General features: G+C 55.2%; 3 protein-coding genes across 5 annotated transcripts in view; 2 read left to right on the top strand and 1 right to left on the bottom strand.

Moving 5' to 3' along the window:
- Positions 1-21,387, top strand: part of SIDT2 (SID1 transmembrane family member 2) — a 35,906-nt gene extending 14,519 nt beyond the window's left edge. The window contains exon 28 of the transcript XR_014796011.1: positions 21,357-21,387. The gene's annotated coding sequence lies outside the window, so the exon portion shown is untranslated. The remainder of the gene's footprint in view (positions 1-21,356) is intronic.
- Positions 680-4,418, top strand: TAGLN (transgelin). 2 transcript variants are annotated; one of them, XM_084895629.1, is made up of 5 exons: positions 680-787; positions 2,763-2,954; positions 3,051-3,228; positions 3,468-3,570; positions 3,886-4,418. In XM_084895629.1, exons 2-5 carry the CDS (start codon positions 2,775-2,777, stop codon positions 4,028-4,030), a joined length of 606 nt encoding a protein of 201 aa, XP_084751755.1. In that variant the 5' UTR covers positions 680-787; positions 2,763-2,774; the 3' UTR covers positions 4,031-4,418. The 2 variants fall into 2 exon arrangements, with proteins under 2 accessions (XP_084751755.1, XP_084751754.1); XM_084895628.1 differs by lacking the exon at positions 680-787.
- Positions 4,701-25,189, bottom strand: part of PCSK7 (proprotein convertase subtilisin/kexin type 7) — a 28,623-nt gene continuing 8,134 nt past the window's right edge. For both annotated transcript variants that reach the window (XM_084895572.1, XM_084895573.1), the window contains exons 8-17: positions 24,875-25,013; positions 23,219-23,319; positions 20,615-20,782; positions 20,099-20,206; positions 19,140-19,242; positions 7,163-7,319; positions 6,644-6,738; positions 6,366-6,459; positions 6,106-6,223; positions 4,701-5,865 (exon numbers count right to left, since the gene is read on the bottom strand). In XM_084895572.1, coding sequence (XP_084751698.1) covers positions 5,587-5,865; positions 6,106-6,223; positions 6,366-6,459; positions 6,644-6,738; positions 7,163-7,319; positions 19,140-19,242; positions 20,099-20,206; positions 20,615-20,782; positions 23,219-23,319; positions 24,875-25,013 — 1,362 coding nt within the window. In that variant the 3' untranslated portion in view covers positions 4,701-5,586. The remainder of the gene's footprint in view (positions 5,866-6,105; positions 6,224-6,365; positions 6,460-6,643; positions 6,739-7,162; positions 7,320-19,139; positions 19,243-20,098; positions 20,207-20,614; positions 20,783-23,218; positions 23,320-24,874; positions 25,014-25,189) is intronic.

Genomic DNA, 25,189 nt, shown 5'->3' with positions numbered 1-25,189 from the left:
GGTAGCAGCTGCTCTGAACCCTGAAGAACAGGACCCAGGCCCACCCCGCAGAACGCCCTCAGCTCGAGCAGGGGGTGCGGCTGAAGGGGGGGAGGCTGGCAGTCTCTCCTGCTCCCACAGGGCGGGCGGCTGGTCAGCTGGATGCCTGGCTTCTGCACTCCACTCACCGTGTGGCCTTGGGTGAGATGCCCTCTGACCTCAGCTTCCTCATCTGTAAATGGTGCTGACAATTACACTCTCAATGCCTTTGCCAAGCATCGGGCATGTAGTCAGTCCTCAGGAAGGTTAGTTCCTAACTCCCACCAGAGCTAAAGCCCAGGAGAAGAGGGGCTGGTCTTTCCGCCCCTGCTCCCCTGGCCCCTTTCCTCTCCCTCTTGAAGTTCCTCCTCCCTTCACACTCGGGCAGGGCAGGGCGCAGTGCAGACGGATCGGCCTAGGTCTGCCCTGTCCCGCGGGGAAGCCTCCGTGGTCCTGTCCATAAAAGGCCTTTCCCGCTGGTGCCCCAGCCCCACCCCGCCCGCCGCTCCGTCTCCCAGGCACGCGGGGAATGCTCGCGCCTGGCAGAATGCTCCGACTTGGTGTCTTTCCCCAAATATGGAGCCTCTGCGAGTCACCGGGAGGCCGGGTGGGGATGGAGCCGGTTCCTCCAGCAGGGAGGCGGGGGCGGGGGCGGGGGCGGAGGCTGACATCACCGCCCAGCAGGCCTTTAAACCCCTCACCCAGCCAGCGCCCCGTCCTGTCTGTCCGAGCCCAGACAGAGCGAGTCCTCCCTGCGCTGCGGAGCCCAGTGAGTGGTCTGTCCGGGCTGGGGTGTGGCTGCTCCCCAGCCGGGGAGCCTGCCCTGGGCCGTGCAGCCGAGCCTCCCCTCCGGGTGGGAAGGTGGTCCTGGCGATGGGCGGGAGGGGTCCGAGCCACGCTGCTCACTGGGCAGCCTGGCTCACTGAAGTGCTCAGGAGGCCTGACTGGCGAGGAGGGAGCAGAGACTGAGCGGGTGGAGGGGTGGTCGGCTCTGCTGTGTGTGTGTGTGTGTGTGTGTGTGTGTGTGTGGTGGGGGGGAAGGGGGATGCGGGAGAGGAAGGTGAGGAGGTGAGTCACTGGTGCTGGGGAGCAATGACCCTTGGGGGTCCTGGGGCTGGGGCCGTGCAGCCTGAAGAGCCCCATGGCAGTGGGATGGGCGCAAAGCCCCGGTCAGGAGGGTGCAGGGTGCAGGGTGCAGGCAGAGGTGAGGGCTGACTTTCTGGGTACATAGCTCCTTCCAGACACTGAGAGAGAGGGCACCTCCGGACAGGCAGAGGGTGGGGCCCGCACTGCCGGGGATGGGGACTGGGGATGGGGACCTGGGGTGGCTCCTCGGGCTGGCGGGCTGGGCCCTGGGCACCCCTCTGGATGAAGTTGAGCTGGCTCTTCTGCCCCCAGGACTGAGATGAGCCTCCTCTCCTGTCCCCTGTCCCGGGGGCACAGGGCTCACACCTCTGAGCTGCGTTTTCCTCGGAAGAGGGGCCCTGGTTTGCGAGCCTTTCCAGGTTCCTGCTGGAAGACGCCCAGCCCTTTGCAGTGGACTATGCACTCCCCCTGGGGAGGGGAGGCTGGCAGAAGCCGAAGGGCAGGGGCGCCGCCCGCTGCCCAGGAGCCTTTGTCCGGCCGCCCCGGGTGCGGGGTCTCCCCCCCTCCCAGCGGCGGCCAGCGAGGCTGGGCAGGTCTACCAGGCTTCCCGGAGCTCTGCACTGGCAGCTCCTCGCAGGCTTCGGGGCAGGGCGAGGCCTGGGCTGAGGGCTTGGTCCCCAGTAGGGGGCATGCAGGAGGCAACCAATGTTTCTCTCTCCCTCTCCCTTCCCCTCTCTCTAAAAATTAATAAGAACATTTTGTGGGTTTTTTTTATAAAGAGGGCAGGGCATGGAAGACAGCCTGGACCATAGGGAGGCAGCCGGGCCTGGGATGGGGGTGAAGCGGAGAGGAGGGAGGAGGGAGGAGGGAGGAGGGAGCAGGCTGAGCTGGGATCCCTGTCCTTGCCAATGGTGGTTTGGACCACAGGGCTTTGCCCAGGAGGCCCTGGGTGATGAGGGAGCAGGGGGACACAGAATACTTTGGGGAAGGGGGGGCTTGCTGTTGTGGCCCAGTGCAGAGCTCTCTGCCTTGGGTTCTTTGGCATCACTGAGGGGGGGGGGGGCGGGAAGGGGAGGTGCTGAGAGAACCGTCCCCAGTGGCCCGGCCCTCACGTCCATATCAGGACACCGGGAGAAGGGCGTTGCCCATGCAGAAGGAAGATGTGCCCTCCGCCGCACGCTCTCCCGCTGGTTTCCGAGAGGGCACTGCCTTCCGCGGACCCCGTGGGCCTGGGGGAAGGGGCGGAGACGGCGTGCGGCTGACCAGTCATTCCTCAGGCCGCTCCCTCCTCCTCAACCTCTGACCTCCCTGAGGCCAGGGCACGGCACCTCCTTAGATGGACTCTGGGCACCTTCCTAACCTCTGGGGTAAAATTGCATACCTAACTTAGTGCTCTGTATATAAAATCTGTCTTAGAGCACTAGTTAAGTATACAATTTTACCTATATGTTCCCAAAAATTCTAGTTTAGCACTTCTTAGTTGGGATTCAGGAATCTGTGTTTTAACAACTCCACCAGGTGATTCTCATCATGAGAGAAGTTTGGGAAACACTGCCCTAGACTCTAGGACCTAGGTGATGGGGCACCGAGCTGGACCTGCTGCCCGGGGAGAGCACAGCGGCTCTGACCTGCCCTCTCCCTTCTCTGCCCGTGCTAAGCTCTCCCCAAACATGGCCAACAAGGGACCCTCCTACGGCATGAGCCGCGAGGTGCAATCCAAGATCGAGAAGAAGTACGACGAGGAGCTGGAGGAGCGGCTGGTGGAGTGGATCGTGGCGCAGTGCGGCCCGGACGTGGGCCGCCCCGACCGCGGCCGCCTGGGCTTCCAGGTCTGGCTGAAGAATGGCGTGGTGAGTGGCACCCGGGGAGGGTCGGGCTGAGCCACTCTGTGAGTGTCATGGGGCCGGCACCCCGAGCCAAGTGCCAAGTGCGTCTCTGCCCGGCAGATCCTGAGCAAGCTGGTGAACAGCCTGCACCCCGACGGCGCCAAGCCAGTGAAGGTGCCCGAGAACCCTCCCTCCATGGTCTTTAAGCAGATGGAGCAGGTGGCTCAGTTCCTGAAGGCAGCCGAGGACTACGGCGTCACCAAGACGGACATGTTCCAGACGGTGGACCTCTTTGAAGGTACGGAGAACAGAGGGTGGAGGAGCTGGTGCGGCCGGCTGGCCCAGGCAGGGACCAGTTGTGATGGAAGCAGGAGTGGGGAGACCGCAGCACACTCACAGGGGCGCACACCAGGGGCCCCGGGGCCTCGGCGGTTCTGCCGCGCCCTGGCCCCCGGCTGGCTCTTTCTGAGGTGGGGCGGCCGCCTCGAGAGTCCCGCTTCCACGGCCCTGAAGTGTGTCCGCCTGCCCTTCCCACAGGCAAAGACATGGCAGCCGTGCAGAGGACCCTGATGGCCCTGGGCAGCCTGGCCGTGACCAAGAACGACGGGCACTACCGCGGAGACCCCAACTGGTTCATGAAGTAAGTGCTCCCCCCAGTGCGGTCTCCGCGTGAGAAGGGGGCAGCCTGGGCTGCCCGATGGTGAGTGATTTGGGGAAGCAGATAGACAGGAAGGGATGAGGTCTAAGGGGCGGAACTGGGTCCCTAATATTGACTCCTCCCTTCCTAACCTCGGGTGCAACCAGCCTCCCTAGCCTGAGGGCCAAGCTAGCTAAAGGAGGGAGGGGTGGCTGGGGGGGGGTGGCGGGGAGTCAAGGAGGGAGAGGGACCAGGCCAGGAAGTGGCAGAACAACCAGCAAGCAGGCCTGGCGAGTGGTCACCCGGTCCCTTCTCTAGGAAAGCCCAGGAGCACAAGCGGGAGTTCACAGAGAGCCAGCTGCAGGAGGGCAAGCACGTCATTGGCCTGCAAATGGGCAGCAACAGAGGGGCCTCCCAGGCCGGCATGACGGGCTACGGGCGGCCTCGGCAGATCATCAGCTAGAGGGCCAGCCAGCCCCCAGCCTGGCTCCCCGCTCGTCGGCCTCAGCCTTCCTTCCTCACCCACCTCCCGCACCCCGAGTTCCTCCGCCCCGGCCAGCTTCCAGGCTCCGAGCTCCGTCACTGAGCACAGGGGACTGCGCTTGGGCGCCTCGCCCGCCCCTGAGCCCGATTCCTCCTCTGAAGCACTGCTCCCGCCCTCCCCGCTCCCGCCTTCTCCACCGCCTCCCCCAGCCTGGGCGGCACAGGGGGCTGGGCTGGGGCTGGGACAAACCCACCGGCCCCCTTGCCAGGTGCCCATTGAGGGAGACCCAGCCCAACCTCCCCCCAAGTTTGCTGGAATATTTTGGGGGTTGAAATTCAAGGTGAAAATATACATCAGTCTTTTCTCAGGCCTGGCTGGCAGTTTGATTTACGCTCGTCACTTCTGTGTGGTTCTGGGAAACAGGGCATCTGTGAGCTCTGGCCAGCGTCCTCGGAAGAACCCCTCCCAGTCAGGTCCCGGTGCGATTCTCAGGGGACCAGGCCGTGGGGGAGGAGTGGATCTCAGGGACTGATGGGGAGGAACTATTGGCAACTTACTCAGCAGAGAAGGAGATGGGAGGGGTGGCAGAATTCTGTGGAAGTTTTTATTGTGGAAAAGCTGCGCAGAAAAAATTCAACAGAAGCTGCTGTGAAAGGAGAAAATCAAGTCTTAAGTGTTAAAAAAAATTGAGTCAACCAACCAACCAGCTCAGAAGAGGGGGAGCCAAGAAGGGGCATCAGAGCTGCCAGCAGACAGCTGCCCTGGGCGGGGAGGCCGTTCCCTGAGCACTTTGGGAGGACAGGGCGGCTGGGTGGGTGCAGTGGCCACACCCTCCCAGTCCTGCGCAGACTCCCCTGGGAAGCAGCAGCCTGGCCAGGCCCTCCCTGGCTTGGCCAGGAGCATCATCCTGACCCCTCGGCTGAAAGGTGGGGATGGTGAGGGAGTCCAGGGTTCAGAGTGGCTTCTGATTAGGGAGACTGAGGCAATGGCTTGAGGGCAGCGTACTGGGCGGAGGGACCACAGCCACACCCAGATGTCCAAGGTCCAAGGCTTAGGCAGGAAGGTGAGGACAGTGCTGGCTCCGGGTCCTGGGTCCTGAGAAGCACAGGATATCCGGGCCCTTCCAGTCCCCACCTCTGCGCCTTCTTCCCAATTGAGTCCAGGGATTCTCCGTGGGGACACTCTTCTGGCTCTGGGCGGGTGAGGGTCCGAGGCCGCACCACTGGCCAGGGAAAATGAGGACGGAGGCCTGCCCGCAAGGGACGGGCCATCCCATCCGAGTCATTCTCACCCGAAGCTGTGGGTTCAGGGAGGTCCTGTGCTGCTGCCTCCCTGTTCTCTGCACCGCTCCCCCGCGCATCCCCTCTGAAAGCCTGGCCCGCCCTGAGCGGTCAGAGGTGCTCCGGAGCCTCTGGGCTGCGGACAGACGGACGTGCGGATCAGGGGTGCCTGCTCCCAGGGTTCCTGGGACTTGGGAGCAGCTGCTACGCTCCCTGCCGAGGAGGAAGAGCCCGTGCCAGGCTGAATGCTGGCCGTCAGCACACCTGCTCCTCCCTGCCCCGCAGGCCTGGGGCCGGGGCAGCCGCAGCGGCCGGGCCTGTGGCCTCCGCCTCCACTCCCACAGGGTCCTTGCTGCTGCAAAGTGGCACTGACTCCAGTTCTGCTCCCTCCTCCCTGGCTTTTCGGCTTCTTGGGAGCCAGTGGCAGGGTCTCTGACAAACCGGGGGAGAGGCCACATCCCTCTGGCTCAAGTAGACTTCCAGCACGTAGTACACAGTCCAGAAGGCGGCGAAACAGCCGACCAGCACCAGCGTCTGGGGGAACGCCACACCGAGGTTAGGGGCAGCTCCCCGAGGCCTGCGCCTTTCCCAGCCCAGAGCGCCGAGCTCAGAGTCTCTTCCACGAGGGGCTGCCTCTCCCGCCCGGACCATCACCTACCTACGTAAGAAGTGCCAGTGGCAGGGGCGACCCTGTCTTCCCACCACCTTGCCCATCCCACCAAGCCCTGCCCCCCCCCCCCCATCCGCCTCCAGGGTGAGGGTGAGCTTCAGCACCTTGAGGGTGTTCGGGGTGATGGGGTAAGCGACTTCCTCAGGAATTTTGAGCCCAGGAGGGCAGGGCAGAGAGAAGCCGTCATGCAGGTACTTTCCACTCATGGCGTCTTCTAAGAGTCTGCGGAGAAGGAGACAGGCTGCCCGGCTGAACCTGGTCCCACCTGCCCGCCCCGTCCTCCCCGCCGAGCTGGAGCAGGAGGACGCAGGATGGGTTCCCAGGGAGGTGGAGGCCTGAGCAGCCCCTTTCCCTCTGTACCTACCTCTGTCTGTCTCTGATGTCCCCCGGACTCCACGCAGAGCCATACAGGGTCAGCCGCCACTGGCGGAGGGTGCCGGCCGGGAGCGTCTCATCTCCTAGGGCAGCAAGCGAGGGGGGCCGTGAGCCAGACAGCAGAGCTCCTGCCATGTGCAGGGCTTGGCCCTAGGGACGGGGCCTACTTCCTGGTCTGCCCACACGGGACCACTCCTGTGGGACTCTGATGCGGAGGGACCAGACGGCAGCCATGGAAGGCAGGGCTGAGGGGAGGGGCAGGCTCACCTACATCCCTGACCACGAGTCTGTAGGACCCTCGCGCTCTCTCCCCCCAGCAGCGCACGGTGGAGAAGGTCCAGTCCTCAAAGCCGTTGGGGTCCCTGGGGAAGAACAGAGTGGAAAACCTGGAGGCGCGCAGAGACCCACCCTTTCTCACGGTGGCAGGTGCCACGCCGGTCCCCTGCCCCTGAGTCGGGGGACTCATGTCCGTGTGCTGTGGCGGAACAGGCAGAGGTGGGCAAACACAGGCGGGCTGACGGCTGGGGTTAGGGCTGCCTTCTCGGGCGCTCACAGCTCCAACCGGTCTCCTCATTTGTAACACGAGGCCGCACAGGTGACTGCACGGTCCTCGTAAGGACTGGTGCACACGTGTGTGAGTGCTGTGTCAGCACCGTAAGCATCATGTGAAACCCATCATGGCCCACTGCCAGCCGCCAAGGTCGCCATGGGCCAGGCCTGCGCCCGGGCCAGGCCTCCCTCCCGAAGAGGCCGCGCTGCAGAGGCGCAGAGGGCGGGGGTACGTACGAGTCCATGCTGCGGGGCGCGCCGATGAGGGACATCATGCCGCTCGGGCAAAAGAGCCGCAGCTCCAAGCTGCCCCGTCGCGGGTGCGTGATGGAGACCGTCACTGCCACGTGCTCCAAGGTCTGCAGCCCCGACATCGCCAGGTCCGTCCTGCTGACTGAAGGGGTTCAGGCTGAGCACCAGCCCCACAGACACCTACACCCACTTTATCCCCACACACACATGCCTCACAGGGCACCATGGCACCTCCGGGGCCTGTGCGCACATCGAGGGGAGGCAGTGGCGGCTGTGAGGCCCTTTACACTCTGGAGGCTAGTTGGGGAGACAACATACAACACATAGAAGACCCGGTACAAGAACCAAACGGAGGACTTCACCAGTTCATGTATCCGACACCCAATTCCCCCAGGACTGCCTACAGCTCAGGGCCCGCACCAGATGCTGAGAAGACACAGGTAAGTCGGACATGGTCTCTGCCCTCCACCGGCCAGTGGAATGCTAGGGCGGGAGGCACACACAACTGATACCAGGACCCAGACGAGGGGGTGGGTTCAGGCACACAGAGAAGGAAATGAATGCAGAGTGCTAGAGGGTATTCTGGAAGGGAAAATGGCATATGCAAAGGCAGAGGTAGAAACGGTTGTTCCATAAAGGATTAAAAAAAACTACTTAAGAAAATAAACTTCAAAGGAAATTATGCTGAATAAAAAACAAAATTAGGATACGTGTGTGATTTCATCTCTATAATGTTGATGTGTAACATAACAGAGATGGAGACCAGGCATCATGGGCAGGCCAGGGGGACAGTGCGGCCAGGTGGCTGACTGAGGGCGTGTGTGAGGATGGGCTGCTCGGACTGCGGTTGTGGTATTGGTGCTTACACACACACACACACACACACACGAGTGCATGTCTAACTGGTGAAATCCAGATAAGCTAGAAGCTCTGTGGACTGTACCAATGTCATTTTCCTGGTTTTGACAGTGTACTCTAATTATTTAAGACATTATCATATGGAAAAGGGTAAAAGGGTAACTGGAATTCCCCGGAACACTTCTTTGCAACCTCCTACAATCTAAAACTGTTTTAAAATAAAGTTTTTTTTTTTTTAAAGAACAAGCCACTGAAGTGAAGACTCACTGGAGAGCATGAGGGAGAGTCTTTCTAAAGCACTTCCCGACCGGCGTGTCCTCAGGCAAGGCGAACGCTTGTTCACAGACGCACCGAGGCGCTGAGGTGGGCAACGGGCCCAAGACGAGAAGGGCTTTCAGAACTTACTCTAAAAGCAAGAGCTTTACAGGTTACTGAAAGAAGAATGAAGGGGTGGGTGTGCATAAGGAAGGTGCCTCTTACAGCGCCGGCAGGAGGGGTGGGAGTGGGTGACAGGCCAGCTGAAGGCGGAGTGAGCAGGGAGATCTACGACTGGCGAAGGGAGAGGAGAAAGGAGGCTGAGCCTCCCGGGACGCCACTGTCTGCGCTTCCCAACCTGCTGCTGGCCCCTCGCTGCCTTCCCGCAGAGTGCACCCGCTACCCACTGGGACCCCGTGTGCGTGGGACTGCCTGCTTGGCGCCATACTTCGTGTTTCTTTCCCTCCTCGGCTCCACAGACCTCTCCATCCCATGTCAGCACTGGGCCTTGTCGTTACCTGGGCCCCCCTCATTCTAATGCTTTGGTAACTTTCATCGTGGCTCTTACTATATAAGCAACACAAATTAATCGAAGACAAATGAGAAAAGTAGTTGAGCAAAAACGAAAGAACAAACAAAAGCTCCCACAGCTCTTGGTAACATGCTGGCAGACCTCCACGGGGACTTCTGTGTGACTTTTCTTCAGTTCCATCTGTAACCGCTTCAAAGCCGATGCCCCCTCCTCGGAAAGCAGCGTGCCCGTCCTCCTTCCCACTCCCTCAGACCCCTCACTGTCTGCTCCTCAGGAAACCCATCCAGCTCGCTGCTCCCACAGAGGGACCACAGCACCTCTCCAGCATGCTGTACGCTCCCAGCTCCCTCCGCCGGCTTCACCACTCACAGTAGCTTTCTGGCAGAAATCCAAACCAGATCAACCCAATTACCCGTTTTCCTGGCTTATGTCTTTGCTACTACAAATGAAAAACAAAAACTAATAAACCCTTTCTCGACTCTTCACTTCCTTCCATCTACTGTTAAGAGCTTGGACTCTGGCCTGGCTGGTGTGGCTCAATGGTTGAGCATTGACCTATGCACCAGGAAGTCATGGGTGATTCCCAGTCAGGGCACATGCCCGGGTTGTGGCTCGATCCCCTGCAGGGGGTGTGCAGGAGGTAGCCCATTGATGCTGATGTTTCTCTCTTGATGTTTCTATCTTTTTCTCCCTCTCCAAAAATGAATAAAAACACATTATTTTTAAAAGGGAAAAAAAATTTGGACTTGAGCCGTCCAGCCTGAGTTTAAATCTCAGCTCTGCCATTTACTAACTGTGAGAATTGGATTAGTTTCCTTACCTGTAAAATGGGGGTAGTAACAGTACCTACTCATAGAGTTGATAAATTAGTTAATATACATAAAGTAATTAGAATATAGAAGTATTAGATATTATTCATTTTCTTTGCTATTAAAACCTTTTAAAAGGATGTCTATATTCACTATGTCTACTTCTTACCCTTCCATTCATCCTTGCCATTTTTTTTTTCCTATTAAAAGAGTATACATGGCCCTAACAGTTTGGCTCAGTGGATAGAGCATCGGCCTGCGGACTGAAGGGTCCCAGATTTGATACCAGTCAAGGGCATGTACCTTGGTTGTGGGTACATCCCAGTAGGGGGTGTGCAGGAGGCAGCCGATGGATGTTTCTCTCTCATCAAATCAAACCTGAGACCCTTCAGTCCGCAGACCGACGCTCTATCCACTGAGCCAAACTGGTTTTGGCCAAGTTCTCTTATTCTTATTCTGCCAATTCATATCTGCTATCAAATCTCTCTAGTGAATGTTTTAGTCATACTTTTTTCTTTTTTTCATATATTTTATTGATTTTTCACAGAGAGGAAGAGAGAGGGATAGAGAGTTAGAAACATCGATGAGAGAGAATCATCGATAAGCTGCCTCTGGCACACCCCCTACAGGGGATGTGCTCGCAACTAAGGTACATGCCCTTGACCGGAATCAAACCCGGGACCTTTCAGTCCACAGGCCGACGCTCTATCCACTGAGCCAAACCGGTCCCAGCTAGTCATACTTTTCAACTTCAGAATTTCTACTTAGTTTGTTTTTAATAATTTCTGTTTTTATTGATATTTTCTATTTGATACAAAATCTTTCCATTTTTCTTTTGTTAATCCTCACCTGATATTTTTTCCCTTGATTTAAAAAAAAAAAAATATATATATATATATATATTTTAAATATATTTTTTATTATTTATTTATTTATTTTTTTACAGAGAGGAAGGGAGAGAGATAGAGAGCTAGAAATATCGATGAGAGAAACATCGACCAGCTGCCTCTGTACCCACAACCAAGGTACATGCCCCTGACCAGAATCAAACCGGACCTTTCAGTCGTCCACAGGCTGAAGCTCTATTCACTGAGCCAAACTGGTTTTGGCTCCCTTGATTTTTAGAGAGAGTGAAAAGGAGGGGGAAAGAGAGAGAGAGGAGAGAGAGACATCAATGTGAGAGACACATATCAATTGGTTGCCTCCTACACATGCCCTGACCAGGGCTGGGGATTGAACCTGCAACCTAGGTATGTGCCCTTAACCAGGAATCAAACCCACAGCCCTGCCCTAACCGGTTTGGCTCAGGGGATAGAGCATCGGCCTGTGGACTAAAGGGTCCCAGATTCGATTCCAGTCAAGGGCATGTACCTTGGTTGTGGGTACATTCCCAGTGTGGGGTGTGCAGGAGGCAGCTGATGATGGTTCTCACTCATCGATGTTTCTAACTCTCTATCCCTCTCCCTTCCTCTTTGTAAAAATCAATAAAATGTATATTTTAACAAACCCACAGCTCTTTGGTCCAATGGCCAATACTCTAACCACTGGGCAAAGCTGACCAGGGCTCAAATATTTCTTTACTTACTTAATCATGATTTCTCTTATCTATTACATGTTTATAATGGCTACTTTAAAGTCTATTTCTAATAAATGAAAGATCTAGCCACTCTCACAGGCAGTGCTGTCAACCAAGAGTCCTACAATCCAGCAGTTATTCTTCAAAGACAAGTGCAAAATAGATACTTCTGGACAAACAAGGTCTGAGAGAACTTGTTGCCAACAGACCCGCCTTGTAAGAAATACTAAATAAGTTCTTTAAGCTGAAAGGAAATGGTCCCAGTTGGCAATTCAAATCCAAAGAAAAAAAGAAAGCACCAGTAAGTGTAATTGTGTCTTACAGAAGATAGTTTAAGCGAATAGTATATCCTTCTCTTTAACCGATTTAAAAAGCAATGATAGCCCAGCTGGTGTGCCTCTCAGGTTGAAAGTCAACCTATGAACCAGGAGGTGACCGTTCAATTCCCAGTCAGGGCACAGGCCCGGGTTGTGGGCTTGAACCCCAGTAGGGGGCGTGCAGGAGGCAGCTGATCAATGATTCTCTCTCATCATTGATGTTTCTATCTCTTTCTCCCTGTCCCCTTCTCTCTGAAATCAATAAAAATGTATTAAATGAAAAGAAATAATTACATACAATTTGTATACAGTGTACATAGGAATATGTACTTGCAATAACAGCACATGAAAGGTGAGTGGGATAAGGCTATACTGGGCTAAGAAAATGGCTACATACGGTAAAGTAGTCACCACAGTGTATTACTGTGTTTGTAACCACAGCTGTGATATTTTCTTACTTATTTCTTTTTTCATGGATAGGGCATACTGTCACAGAAGGCCACAGTGTTCTGCCACCGTGAGGAGGAAGCCCACGTGGCTGTTCGGATGTGTTCTCCACAGAGGATCCATTCTTCAGGCGCTCTGCTCTCTCCACCCACGCACAGATGTGACATTTGTCACACACCGAAGTGGGTCAAGAAAACAGCTGCATGGGAGTAACATTTCTGTATCTCTGGAATTAGGCTGGCACAAACCCAAAGCAGATTCTGCCTTCCCATGTTTATATGGAACCTAGAGTAGCCACGGCAGAGGCAAGACTGGGTCTGGAGTGCTCATGATGTGAAAGGGAGCTCCCTACGGCTCCTCGCCACCTCTGTCCTCCACTCCCCAGGAGCAAACACCTTTTATTGCCTTTAGTCGTTTTCTTCTGGGATCTACCTTCATGTTTCTAAGTAATAAGCATGTATGGCTACTTCATGGTTTATCAATAAAGGCATTGATTGTTGACTTTCAATTACAGCACATAAGGACTTAACTTCAAGCCCATGTCTTCTCCCTACCTTGCCTTCTCAAAGTAATTACATCACAGCTTTTGGTTAGATGAATATTTTGTTTGCCATACAACGGCCTTACAAATATATGAATTGAGTCAAGTATGTACAATGATGACATGTCACTGTCTGACTAATTTGCTGTTTTCCCCTCTAGAGTGAATAACTGACCCGTTTTTGATGAACTTAAATTCATGTCCCTACCGCTACTTCTTGCCAAACTTCATAAAAGAACCATTTAGCTCCTCTGGATACTATTCTTCAAATGAACAGTCAGAGGCTCCTCAGTACCATTTCCCACTGGAGGTCTCTCTCTGGAACCTTCTGCCCCGTTTCCACCTGCTGCACGGCTGTTGGGCTGGGACCTTCCTCTGCCTCCCACTCGGCTTCGCTTCCTCTCTGCACCATCCCTCTCTCTCCACCCGGCCCTCCCTTGCTTGCTTTTCTTCCTTCCTAACCTTTTCTTCTCCTGGTTCCTCTTCACTGCCGAGGAGTGCATCTCCTACCGCCTTCAGACCAACGGAGCACGAGACTTACACGTCTGAGAACACCCTTCCTTATCCTGCCTTTCAACATGGTTATTAGTTAGCCTGGGTTTATCGATTGGAAAATTTTTCCTCAAAATTTGGGAGGTATCTGGAGCACTTAGGCGGAAGCTCTAACCATGGGTGAGCTTTCCACTCAGTGGGCTTCCTTAAAGTGACCTGGACCGGGACAGGACTGTTTCATGGAAGGGCCCACATATTAGTATCTGTGTGTCTTTTGATAAGGGATCATTCCATTTTTCTTTTGTGTGTGTGTGTGTGTGTAAATCCTCACCTGAGGTTATTTTTCCATTGATTCTTAGGGAGAGTGGAAGAGAGAGGGAAAAACAGAGAGAAACATCCATTGGTTGCCTCCTACACGTGCCCTGACCAGGGCCTGGGCCGGGGAGGAAGTTGTAACCAAGGTACGTGCCCTTGACCGGAATCAAACCAGGGACTTTGGTCCACAGGCTGACATTCTATCCAGAGCTAAACCAGCTAGGGAGATCCTCCCATTCTTCCAGAGAGGAAGTTTTCAGCCTCCTGGCTGCCAGTGCTCTCGGATCTGAGCAGCTGCTGGCTGGGAAGGGTTTGCCTCTCTGTGTAAGGACCGCGAGCTAACCAATTTCCCCCCCCGGGGCTCCTCTCCCTCTGTGCACTTCCTGGCTCTCACCATCCCTGGGCCGCTGGGTCCCTGGCTGTGGAGAATGAACTTCCCAACTCCTGCCTAGATAAGGAAGAGGCTAAGGATGGGAGTACCCCTGGGAGTCTTCCTCTTAACTGATCCCTGTTTTTAGTCTCATACCTCATCTCTGTCCTCTGCAGTGCACGGGGCCTCCAAGTCCTTCCTGTGCCTTTGGGGTTCTGTGATGTGAAGGGCTTGTTTCTTAGCATCGCCCTTGCGGGTATTTTTCTACACGATTTTCTTAGCCCTGCTCACTTCTCCATTCACTTCCATCTTCCAAAAATGTGATGAATAGCTCATTTGCTGTGGTCTCCTCTCTCATTCTCTTTGTCCTTGTGCTTATGCCATTTTTATTCCTTTATTCTTATTTTGGTGAGGTTTTGGGAGAAAGCAGAGATAAAAGCATGTGTTCAATTTGCCATCTTTAACCAGAAATCTCCTGTCCCATTAATTATTCCACCGGCTTCGGTCTCGCTCCTGCCCTTCTGAGCGCACTGCACTCAGTCAGCACATCCTCGCGGCCTCGCTGATGAGCCAGACACCTTCCGCCCTGCCCACGCCCTCAGCACCCCTGTCCTCGTGCCTGTAATACTGGCTCCCTCCCAGGCCATCTCCTGGCAGCTGTCCTCCTCAGGGGCGCCTGGGTCCTTTTTTACCCTTCATCTACTCGCCAACCTGGGAATCTCTCTTCCCTGACTTTTTTCTTCCCTTTTCATGCTGGTGACTCGAAAATCATCACCTGCACACTTATTTACTCCATTGCTTCCTGGGTATAGCCTTTAGATGACACCGAGGAGCCTAAAACATAGCGGAGCCAAACCTCCCTTCTGGGCTTCCCACTCCACCGCCCTTGCTGGGATCTGTTCTTCCTCCTGCATCCTTAATATCATTTGCTGGCATCACCATCTTACCAGTTGCCCAAGCTAAAAACCTAGAAATCATCTGATTTATATACTGAAAAATATATGAAATATTTACAGAAATATATATGTTGACATATAAATTTTCATTATAGGAAACTTCAAACATATATAAAAGTAGAACACATGATCTCAATACCCAACCAAGCTTATTATGACTATCTGGCTAATCTTATTTCATCGGTGATCCCCACTGCTTCCCCTTCCCAATCCTTTTAATGGACTCCATCAGCCTCATATCATGTCATCAGTAAGGAGTTAACAGCACCTCTAAAAGCTAAGGTCTTGGCGTCTCTCTGACTGCTCTTCTCCTTTACTGATAACATTGACTGGTGACAATTTATCTCCAATGCTCCCCTCAGACTCCCATCGACATGGCACGTGTTACCCCCGCTGCCCGCCGTCCCTTCACCACCTCTTCTCCCAGCTAGCTTGTACCCTGACCTTGTCATCTTGACTGTGGTGCCTCTGACACCCCCACCGCACGGACTCCCCTCCCAGGCTGGGAGCTCTCTGAGGCAGGAATCATGTTTTACCTCTGAGTCACAGAAATGTCATACCGTGCCTGGGATGAGGAAGATCACACTTATTTGTAGAGTGAATGAACCAATTAAGGACATTTCAGGGAAATAAATGAAAGGTTAAATTGCAGGAGAGGACAGGTGAAGACCTGAGGAGAGGCAGGGGACAGAGAGGGACTGAAAACTCCTGAGTCTTAAGTTTGGGAGGCTTGGGAACAGAAATGGCAAGAACAATGGGAGAAATTTGAAAAGCAGACTGGCTTTCTAGAGGTGATAAGGAAACCAGCAATTTTGTTCGTGCTCATGTCACGTACTGGTGGAATAGCCGACAGCACACAGTGACCCAGGAATGGAAAAATGAAGGAAACAGCCATAGTATAGCTGGAGAGCATGAGCGCAGAGGGCTGTCAATGGTAAACGACAGCATCATGAAATGAAAGGAAAGGGATGCAAAGAATCCTGTGAGTGCTTGTCTTGAGCATGTGCACACAGTGGCACTTAAAAAAAAATTATACATACATATATATATATATATATATATATATATATATATACACACACACACACACACACACATTGATTTCAGAGAGGGAGATAGAAACATCAATGAGAGAGAATAATCGATCAGCTGCCTCCTGCATGCTCCACACTGGGGATCAAGCCTGCAACCTGGGTATGTGCCCTGACTGGGAATTGAACCGTGATCTCCTGGTTCATAGGTCGATGCTCAACCACTAACTCATACAGGCCAGGCCAAAATGGCATTTCTTATTGGTCCATACAGGGACTGGGTGGTTCTTATTGGTCCATACAGGCAGTGGTTGGTTCTTATTGGTCCATACAGGCAGTGGGTGGTTCTTACTGGTCCATACAGGGACTGGGTGGTTCTTATTGGTCCAGGGACTGGGTGGTTCTTATTGGTCCATACAGGGATGGTGGCCATGTATGTGAGAACACTAGAATTAAATGAGTTAATACTTTAAATGAGCTAATACTTAAAATAAATAAATAAATAAATAAATAAATAAATAAATAAATGAGTTAATACTTAGAACAGTGCTTGGCACATAAAAAAGTACTCAAGTCTTAGTGGATCATCATGTTATTATTTGGCCTTTGGTAAGTAAGGGTCTTTTTAATTCTTACCCTCTGACCAGAAGACCCCAGGGGTTTCTTTGCCCAGGCTCTTAGGGAAGCTGTGAAGATGCCTGTCCTGCCTGGTAAGAGATCAGAAGAGATTCGCGCTAGGACTCCTGTGCGAGCGATGGCAGCTGAAGTCCTGAGCCATTGCCTTGTCACGAAGAGGACCAGGAACCTGGGGTGAGCTCAGAAGCGCTGGGAATGGGACGAGCAAACAAGAAAACAAGTACCCCAGGCAGAGCTCCGAGGAGAGGCCATGGAGCAAGGAGGTCATGGACACTGGGGGCGCAAAGAGGCTGCCACAAGGGCCTCACTGATAGGGTCACAGCAATAGGTCGAAGGATGAGCTCTGAGCCAGCCCTGGGGTCTGACCAGGAGAAGATGAAGTAAAGTGAGTGATGAATCGAAGCGTCAGCGGTCAAGAGAGGGTGTGGCACAAGCAGCAATGGCTTTAGATGATTCCTCTGAAAATGTGACAGGCTGAAGGTGGCGGGGACTTTACTGTGTTTCCTGACAGGTGAGCGAGGATGTATGAAGGCAGGAGGAGGGATCCGTGGAGAGGGTGGCTGGCTGGAGAGGGAGGAGGCGGAGAAGGGAAGAACAAGATTCCCTGCCTAGGCAGAGGGCTAACCACACACTCAGGCTGCCAATAAGGATCAAAAGAAAAGTGCAAGTGGTGTTCAGGAGCCTTCTATAAGTACACATTCTCTTGTGTTGTAGACAATCCCTCTGAACCCCACTCTCTCTCCTTTCTGGTGGAGAGCTCAAAGAAATCCGATCTAAAGGAACCAGGCCCCCATCCCTTCCCTGTGTCCTCCTGCCAACGGGAAGAATAAAAACCTGTCTTGCTCTAAAGCTGCACTGCCCAATATGTTAGCCACTAGCCACATGGCTACTTGAATTTAATTATAATAAAGTTGTTCTTCAGTCTCACTAGCCACATATCAAGTGTTTGATAGCCTCCTGGGGCCTCGGTGCTCACACAGAGACCATGCCACCACTGCTCCAGGGTCTTCAAGGCGTTTCCCCGCCCTCTGCCTTGTCCTGCTCAGCTCCCTGCACCACAAGTCCCTCTCCAGCCCTCACACGGAATCACCGGGTCTGGGTGGAAAGACCTCAGTGGGGCTCAGGGGAAAACCTTCCTGGTCTAGGACTGACTTGCTCAACGTTCTATTAACTGGACATACTTCCTTCCGCCTCCAAGGACACACAGACGTGTGCCTTCTGTTGTCTCCTCAGGGCTATTCGATCCCCACAGAGGGGCGATACCTGCAGAGCTCAGACACTAGCCAAATCCTGCTGGCGCCTCCGCGCTGAAGACAGGCTCCACCAGCCCAAGTTCCAGGGTCTGCATGCTTCAGCTTCGTCCTCTCTCCACTGCCCCACCTCCAGTCTCCTCTGCCCATGACAACCTGGTCTTTCTCGTGCTCCCTAACGACAGACAAGCAGTAGCCAGGTGCGTCTATACCTGAGGGAGCTTGTCAGACATGCTGGGCCACGGCCCAGGGGAGTGGGAGCAGAGGATGACACAGCTGGAAAGGACCCTGACCCTCCTCACCTGACAGCGTGACTGTGGTTACTGTGCTACCTGAGTGACAGGGAGCAGTCCTGGGGCAGGAGTTAAGGGCACACCATCTCCAAGACACACGAGTGTCCAAGACAAAGCCTGGGTTCCCCAGAGCTGTGTTCCTGGGACTGCTCCCGAACTGCCCATCCTGGCTGACACCTCGTGCCCGTTCCAAGGTCCCTTTTAGGAGACATGCAGGGAACAGCACTCACGGACTTCCTTCCACCTAGAGCCATGGTCGGCAAGCTGTGGCTCGCAAGTCACATGCCGCTCTGTGGCCCCTTGAGTGTGGCTCTTCCACAAAATACCACGGCCTGGGCAAGTCTATTTTGAAGAAGTGGCGTTAGAAGGAGTTTAAGTTTAAAAAATTTGGCTCTCAAAAGAAATTTCAATCGTCGTACTGTTATTTGGCTCTGTTGACTAATGAGTTTGTCGACCACTGGCCTAGAGGGAACCAGGCACCACTGACGTACATGGTCAGGGAGACTGGACGCCTTCCCCTGCGGGACGCTGCCTGGCCCTCCTTAATGAGCTCCCTCGGCTGCTCATCCTCTCAGAGTTGCTCTGGGTGGATCACTTCCTGCGAGTTCGGAGTTCAAGTTTGGGCACAGCACATGACATGCTTCAATCTTCACAGAAAATAGCCAATAACTGCCCAATTCCTCAAGGGACAGGAAGTCCCCGAGGAGCTGGAGCAGGGGACGTCACATGGGAACTCTGGGAAAGTGCAGACACTCTCCTGGGAGGTGCCCAATCTCTGTGCTCAACACCAACCACTGACTTACAGCCCTGGGACGGTGAGAAAGAGGCGGGTCAGAGGGCAACCACAGCCCGGGGAGACCCCGTCTCCTGTCACCCCAGCAGGCCCCTGCGACTCTCTCTGTATTAGCCAAGGTTGAGAAAGCAAACAATCTCAACTCCTTCACTTCATCCAAAGGCCACGGGGATGACGAGGACTGTCTGGCAAGTTCTCAGCTTGAAATGCAAAGAACATCTTTCAACTCATGCCTCATCTGCAGGCCCAACCCCGCTCCCCACAGCCTCTCTCATCAGGGCTCAGCAGCTCCTTTCCTCTCCCAGCGGCTGGGAGGAAGGCCTTGCTGGGCCCGGGCAGCCTCTCAGAAGCAGCAACATGCCCTAAAATGGCCATGGACACGCCACAGGTTTGGCTGCAGCTCAGCTCCTGAAGGAAGGGGTAGAGCCCAGGGAGGGTGCGTTCCCCCTCGCCCTGCCCCAAGATAACCCCCCTTTCTGGGGACTACTTACCATTCCACAGTACCTCCAGGGAGTGGGGGGACAGTGGGATAGCCTTGTTCTCTTTTAACACAGGGCTGACGTAGGAAGCTAAGTAAGGGACAGATGTCCAGATCTGTTAAAGGAAAAGGGGAGATGGTGGATGAACAAGACTGGACTCCTTTTCTCTCTCATCCACCGATCGTCAGGGCCCAGCTCTCTCTCTTTTTCCTGTCCTCATCACCTTCTCCCATTCCTGAGGCTCCTGCGACATCAGGGAGTGCTCCCTATGGCACCGAATCCAAAACCAGAGGAAAGGGGTGTCCAGGTGGGAGATGAGAACCAGAGCACTGTGTCCCAAGGGGTACCAAGTCCCAGCACTCCCTGCAAATGCTCTGGAAACTTCAATGAACATGCTGAGCCTGCTTCCTCATTTGTAAAATGAGTGTCAGCTGGGATGAGGGTACATAAATGAATGGACATTTATTCAGCCCTTACAAAGTGCCAGACAACGGTGTCCAGGGTGGCGAACATCTGGCCTGCGGGCCGTATAAGGCCCATGATACCACTTTGTTGGGCCCTGCCAAGGCATTAGGGGTAAGGCAATTAAATATTTGATCAAGTATAGTAGGCTAATTTTTTTAAAAATATACACTTTTTATTTCAGAGAGGAAGGGAGAGAGAGAGAAACATCAATGATGAGAGAGAATCATTGATCAACTGCCTCCTGCACACCTCCCACTGGGTATCAAGCCCACAACCTGGGCATGTGCTCTTGACCGGAATGGAACCTGGGACCTCACAGGCCAACTCTCTTTCCCCTGAGCCAAAGCAGCAGGCTATTTTAAGTGATAATTTTGTATAGACCAGGAATGATATTTTAAATATCCACATGGCCCTGGGCAGAGAGAAGGTTCCCTACGCCTGGTTAGGCAGCCAGCCCCTCCCTTGGTCATCCCATGTGGCTCCCTGCCCTGCCGACACCTGTTCACCTTGGCTGCGTTAACGAGTCTCCAAGCCTTGAGCAGGCCAAATCCGTGCTGGTGGCTATGGCTGAAGCCTGCCTCATTGGTGATCCAGTCTGCATGGCGATCCTCGTACTGAGGGCAGAGGTCCCGGTTAGTCTCCTGGATTCCCAAAGTGATCTCAGCAACCCATCTCCGGCCTCCCTGCTGCTGCTCCAACCCAGACTCTCCCACTAAAGCCACTGGTTATGGGTTCCCCAAGGAAAGCTGCCCCCTGGTGTCACCACCTCAAAGGCCGGCTTCCAGAGAGGGAGCCAGGCTCCAGCAAGGAAGCCTGGCCAGAGCTCTCCTCTGCAAGTAAAATGGCATCATCAGAAATAGGCACAATGAGGTGAGGTCTCTGGTGACGGACTCCCCACCCTTGTTCTATACCCATGCACTCCCGAAAGGCATTGGCACCTAACACCTGGAACCTGGAAGTCCTCGAGCGAGAACTCGGGGGTCGGCTGGGCCAGTTCACATGTTTGCCTGGTGGCATCTCACCTGAGCGGCTGTGAAGACAATGATGTGCTGGACATCACGCCAGGTAAGGCAGGGCCGCACCTGCAGCATGAGGGCTATCATGCCGGCTGCCAGGGGGGCTGCAGCTGAGGTGCCCGTGTGGCCCTCAGTGCAGCCTGTGCCCTTCTGAAGGTCCCAGTCAGTGGTCACCTGGGCAGTGGGACAGGAGGGCACTGGGTTAGACTGCGCTCACGGCACTGTGGAGGGCAGGGTACAGACTGGCCCATCCTTTGTCTCTGACCAGCGGGAGGCTGCTAGAAGGTCAGAGACGAAGGAGAGCCTCAGCTCTGGGCCTCACAAGGAATCTCAGGAGAGCTGAGAGGGGCAAATGGAATTGAAGAGGTACTTAGGAGGGCTGGTTGTAAGGGAAGGAGGGGGAGCCATGTGAGGCCTAGTGCTGGGGACAGTGTGCTGATGCCTGCGGCTCCAATGATCCAACCCCAAATTCCCCATCCCAACCCCACTCCCAAGCCTCCAGACCCCACAGCCATGCCAGACAGAGGAAGTGGGCAGGAGCTCCCGGGCCGGCTGGAGCTGGGACAACAGTGACGGCACCATTCAAGGAAGTCCAACTTGGCGGCTTGGCGATAAGGAGCTGCAGTGACATCAGTGCAAACAAAGCGCGTGTGTTCCCAGGGAGAGAGGTCGTCCCTGCCACCCACGGGCTCGGGATGGGGCCAGCGTCTATGCTGCCTGCCTGGCTGGTGGAAGCTGACAGGACAAGCTGCCTCGCTGCTCTGGCCCGGTGCCTCAGGGCGGCTTTTAGGAGTCCCCCTCTCCCCCTCTGGTGCGAGCGGGAGGTGGGCGAGGGCGTGGGGAGGGGAGAGTTGCCTGTGGGGGACAGATGGCATCTGTCTGGCCTCAAGCTCTTCCTCTGCTATAATGGACCCTGGAACCACACAGGGGTGAACTGAGGAGACCCTGAGAGTCTCCGAGATGCGGCACAATGGGTTTAGCACAAGACCAGAGAGTTTTCTTCTTCCAACCCTCTCTTCTGGGCCAGATACCAGGGCCCAGCTTCTGCCAGGAGCTGCCCTTTCTCAGCACTGTACTCACTGCTTCCCTCCCAGCTATGAGCGCAGCTACCAGGAGGTGTAATTTTTACCCAGACAGCGCGCGCCCAGAAGGAAGGAAGAAACTCCCAAGCTGTCCTCAATGAGTGGGAGCCGGCCCGCTGTGCCAGGAGCAGACGCATCGTTTCCTGTTAAGGAAGCAGCCTCACAGTCTGGCGTGTGGCTGAGGTCTGGGAACTTGCTGTGGTGGCAGGAGCTACAGGCAGCCAGAGGGAAGGCCAGGGAGGTGCCCCGGCAGCCGAGTGGTGGTGGCTTGTGCCTCCACACCCTGCCTCAAGGAAGACAGCTTCGCCATGCTGCTCACCAACCAGAAACCGGCAATGGGAGCCTTCCAAGGCAAAGACATCCCAAAGATGGAAACTCGGGAAACACACTCTCTTCCCTCTGGATGAGCTACAGTTCTGATGTGGAGCTGTTAGGAGGACCCAAGTCACACCCCTCAGGACAGAACAGACTGACGACGATGCCTGGGAGCTCTACTGGTTCCTGGGGGGAGGGGGAGTGCCGGGATGAGCGGTTCTGGAGAGTTCTGCCAGGGCACCAAGAGCACAGTATGTTCCTGCTCCTGTTCCAAGCCCCGTCTGGCCGGTGGGGGAATGCCGGGCACCCAGACCCCCGCCTTCGGAGCAAAGCCTTTCTTCTCTCCTCTTCAGTCCACTCCCTCTTCTCCTCTCCCCAGGGCACGAAGTGGGGGGGCCAACTGACCCAGAGCCTTGGAACACTGTGTTAACCAGAGTCATTTACTGGCAAAACAAAACTTCAGTTTTGGAAACGGATTCTGGCGAGGCAGGAGACCTCCCACCGGGCCAGGGAATCTGATACCCTGGCTGCCGGCCAGCTCCGCCAGGCAGGCCCTTCCCCTTATTCCCTCCAGGCCCTCCTGGGCAGAGGCCGGGGAGCTCTGGGAGGATGGCCAGAGACTTGGCATGAAGACCTGGGATACAGCTGGGCCAGCCAGGCACAGGCACCAGGCCTGCAGCCTGTGAAGGCTCCCAGAGCTCACGGCTCCGCTCTCTCGCTCGCTCCAAGTTCGCGTCTGCCGTGGCCCCAGTGCCAGGCCCCAGGGAAGAGCTCTCTCTTGAGCCAACAGACAGTCCCGACTCCTTATCCTGCCCGTCCCAGAAACACAACCACTGCTGGCTCCTGAGAGCCAAGGGGCCCAGAAGTGAGTAAACACCAGAACGCAAAGGGTTTACATAAGGGCTGGAAAATAACAGGACGGATTTGTAAGCCCACAAAAAGCAGCCAAAGCCCAAATCCTACCCAAGAAAGGCACTACAAAGAATTCTGTCATCAATGTGACACTTAGCAGTCCTCTAAGAGTACATAAAATTAACCTGTACATTAACATTTTAGAGATAAAAACCATTTCCCAGATTATCCCGAGCCCCAGCACAGCGCGCACCCCCCCCCCCCCCCCCCCCCCCCCCCGCCGAGGGTTTGCGAGGGAAGATGCGGCTGAGCACAGGATGGGGCGCAGGGTTATGGGCCAGGAGTGCAGGCGGGCACTCACAATGCTCCTGAGCATCTTGTCCCCACCGCTGAAGGTGACCGCCAGCATGGACGCACACTCCTCTGCGTAGAACGGCATCCGTCCGTCCTCATCCACGGCACCTGGGGGAGGGCAGGGATGGGAGCTGAGAGGAAAGCCGGTAACAGCAGGTACCTTTGAGTTACCAGCTGGCGGTGGCCCTGGGTTTGAAAATGATTCAGTGGCCCAAGGGCCTCGAGTGCCACACTCCTCACTTGAACAGGCCCCGTCAAGTGGCTGAGGGTGTTCTGTGCCCTGAACACCGTTCTCCCAGGAGGCTCGCCCCAGGGCACCAGCGGGGGCACCCCACCTCCGCATCCTCAGGCACGCACACACTCCTCTCCTTAGCCTTCAGTGTCAACGGAGAGTCACACACACATGACGGGGAGGGCCATGTGGGAAAGGACAGTCTGATCTCCAGAAGTCTAAAGTCAGGGCGTAAGCCGGGGAGAACAGAAGCACCACTGGGCAATGCCGTGGTGGGAGCGCAGGAAGAGGGCAGGAGGCAGGAGGGCCATGGGAAGACGGCAGACAGAAGCCTAACCAGCGTGGTGGGTGCGGGCGGCAGATTACTGCCACAGGCCGGCGGAAAGCCTGTCAGGCGTGGAGACTCCAAAGAAGCCGCGAGAGCAGCGTGAGACCCTCGCACTCTCTGACCCCCAGGGAAGGTCCTGCTCACCCTCAGACACACAGAGGATGGGGCTGCCCAAGACACATTCTCCTTACAGGTGAGACACACACACACACCAAGCCCCTCACCACAGAGTGACACACTCACCAGGATACAGTCCCTCACCAGAGTGATACACTCACCAGGTACAACCCCCTCACCACAGAGTGACACACTCACCAGGTTACAGTCCCTCACCACAGAGTGACACACTCACCAGATACAATCCCCTCACCACAGAGTGACACACTCACCAGGATACAGTCCCTCAGCACAGACTGACACACTCATCAGGTACAATCCCCTCACCACAGAGTGCCACACTCACCAGGATACAGTCCCTCACCACAGAGTGCCACACTCACCAGGATACAGTCCCTCACCACAGACTGATACACTCACCAGGATACAGTCCCTCACCTCAGAGTGACACACTCACCAGGATACAGTCCCTCACCTCAGAGTGACCCACTCACCAGGATACAGTCCCTCACCTCAGAGTGACACACTCACCAGGATACAGTCCCTCACCACACAGTGACACACCAGGATACAGTCCCTCACCAGAGTGACACACCAGGATACAGTCCCTCAGCACAGACTGACACACTCACAGGATACAGTCCCTCAGCACAGTGACACACCAGCATACAGTCTCTCACCACAGACTGACACACTCACCAGGATACAGTCCCTCACCACAGAGTGCCACACTCACCAGGATACAGTCCCTCAGCACAGAGTGACACACTCACCAGGATACAGTCCCTCACCCCCGACTGACACACTCACCAGGATACAGTCCGTCAGCACAGAGTGACACACTCACCAGGATACGGTCCTCATCACAGGCGCGCGCACACACACACACGCACGCACGCACACACACACACGCGCGCACACACACACACACACACACACACACGCGCGCGCGCACGCACACATGCACACGGAAGCACGGGGACTACCTATGGTGACCGTGTAGATAGAGTTGGCGTAGCCGTCATAGTTGCAGTTGTCGTTGTGCTGGCCCCCATTGCCACTCGCCACCACAAAGATGCTCCCGAAGCCCTGGCGGCCCGCCATCACCCCGTGCTGCAAGGCGGCCTGAGGAGCAAGAACGCTGGGAATCAGCTGGGAGACTGACTTCTGCCCTCCTTACAAATGCCCGTCCCCACTTCTAGAAAGGAGCACAGCCCAGCGGCCGGGCCAGGTAGAGAGGGTCAAGGTGGCACAAGGACGGGAGGAAGCTGGTAGTTAAGCCGATGCTGATGGATGCACTC

Source organism: Pipistrellus hanaki, assembly GCF_964339955.1.
Source record: "Pipistrellus hanaki genome assembly, chromosome: 9".
In the NCBI taxonomy this organism is placed as follows: domain Eukaryota; kingdom Metazoa; phylum Chordata; class Mammalia; order Chiroptera; family Vespertilionidae; genus Pipistrellus; species Pipistrellus hanaki.
This window is presented reverse-complemented; position numbering and strand designations above follow the sequence as displayed.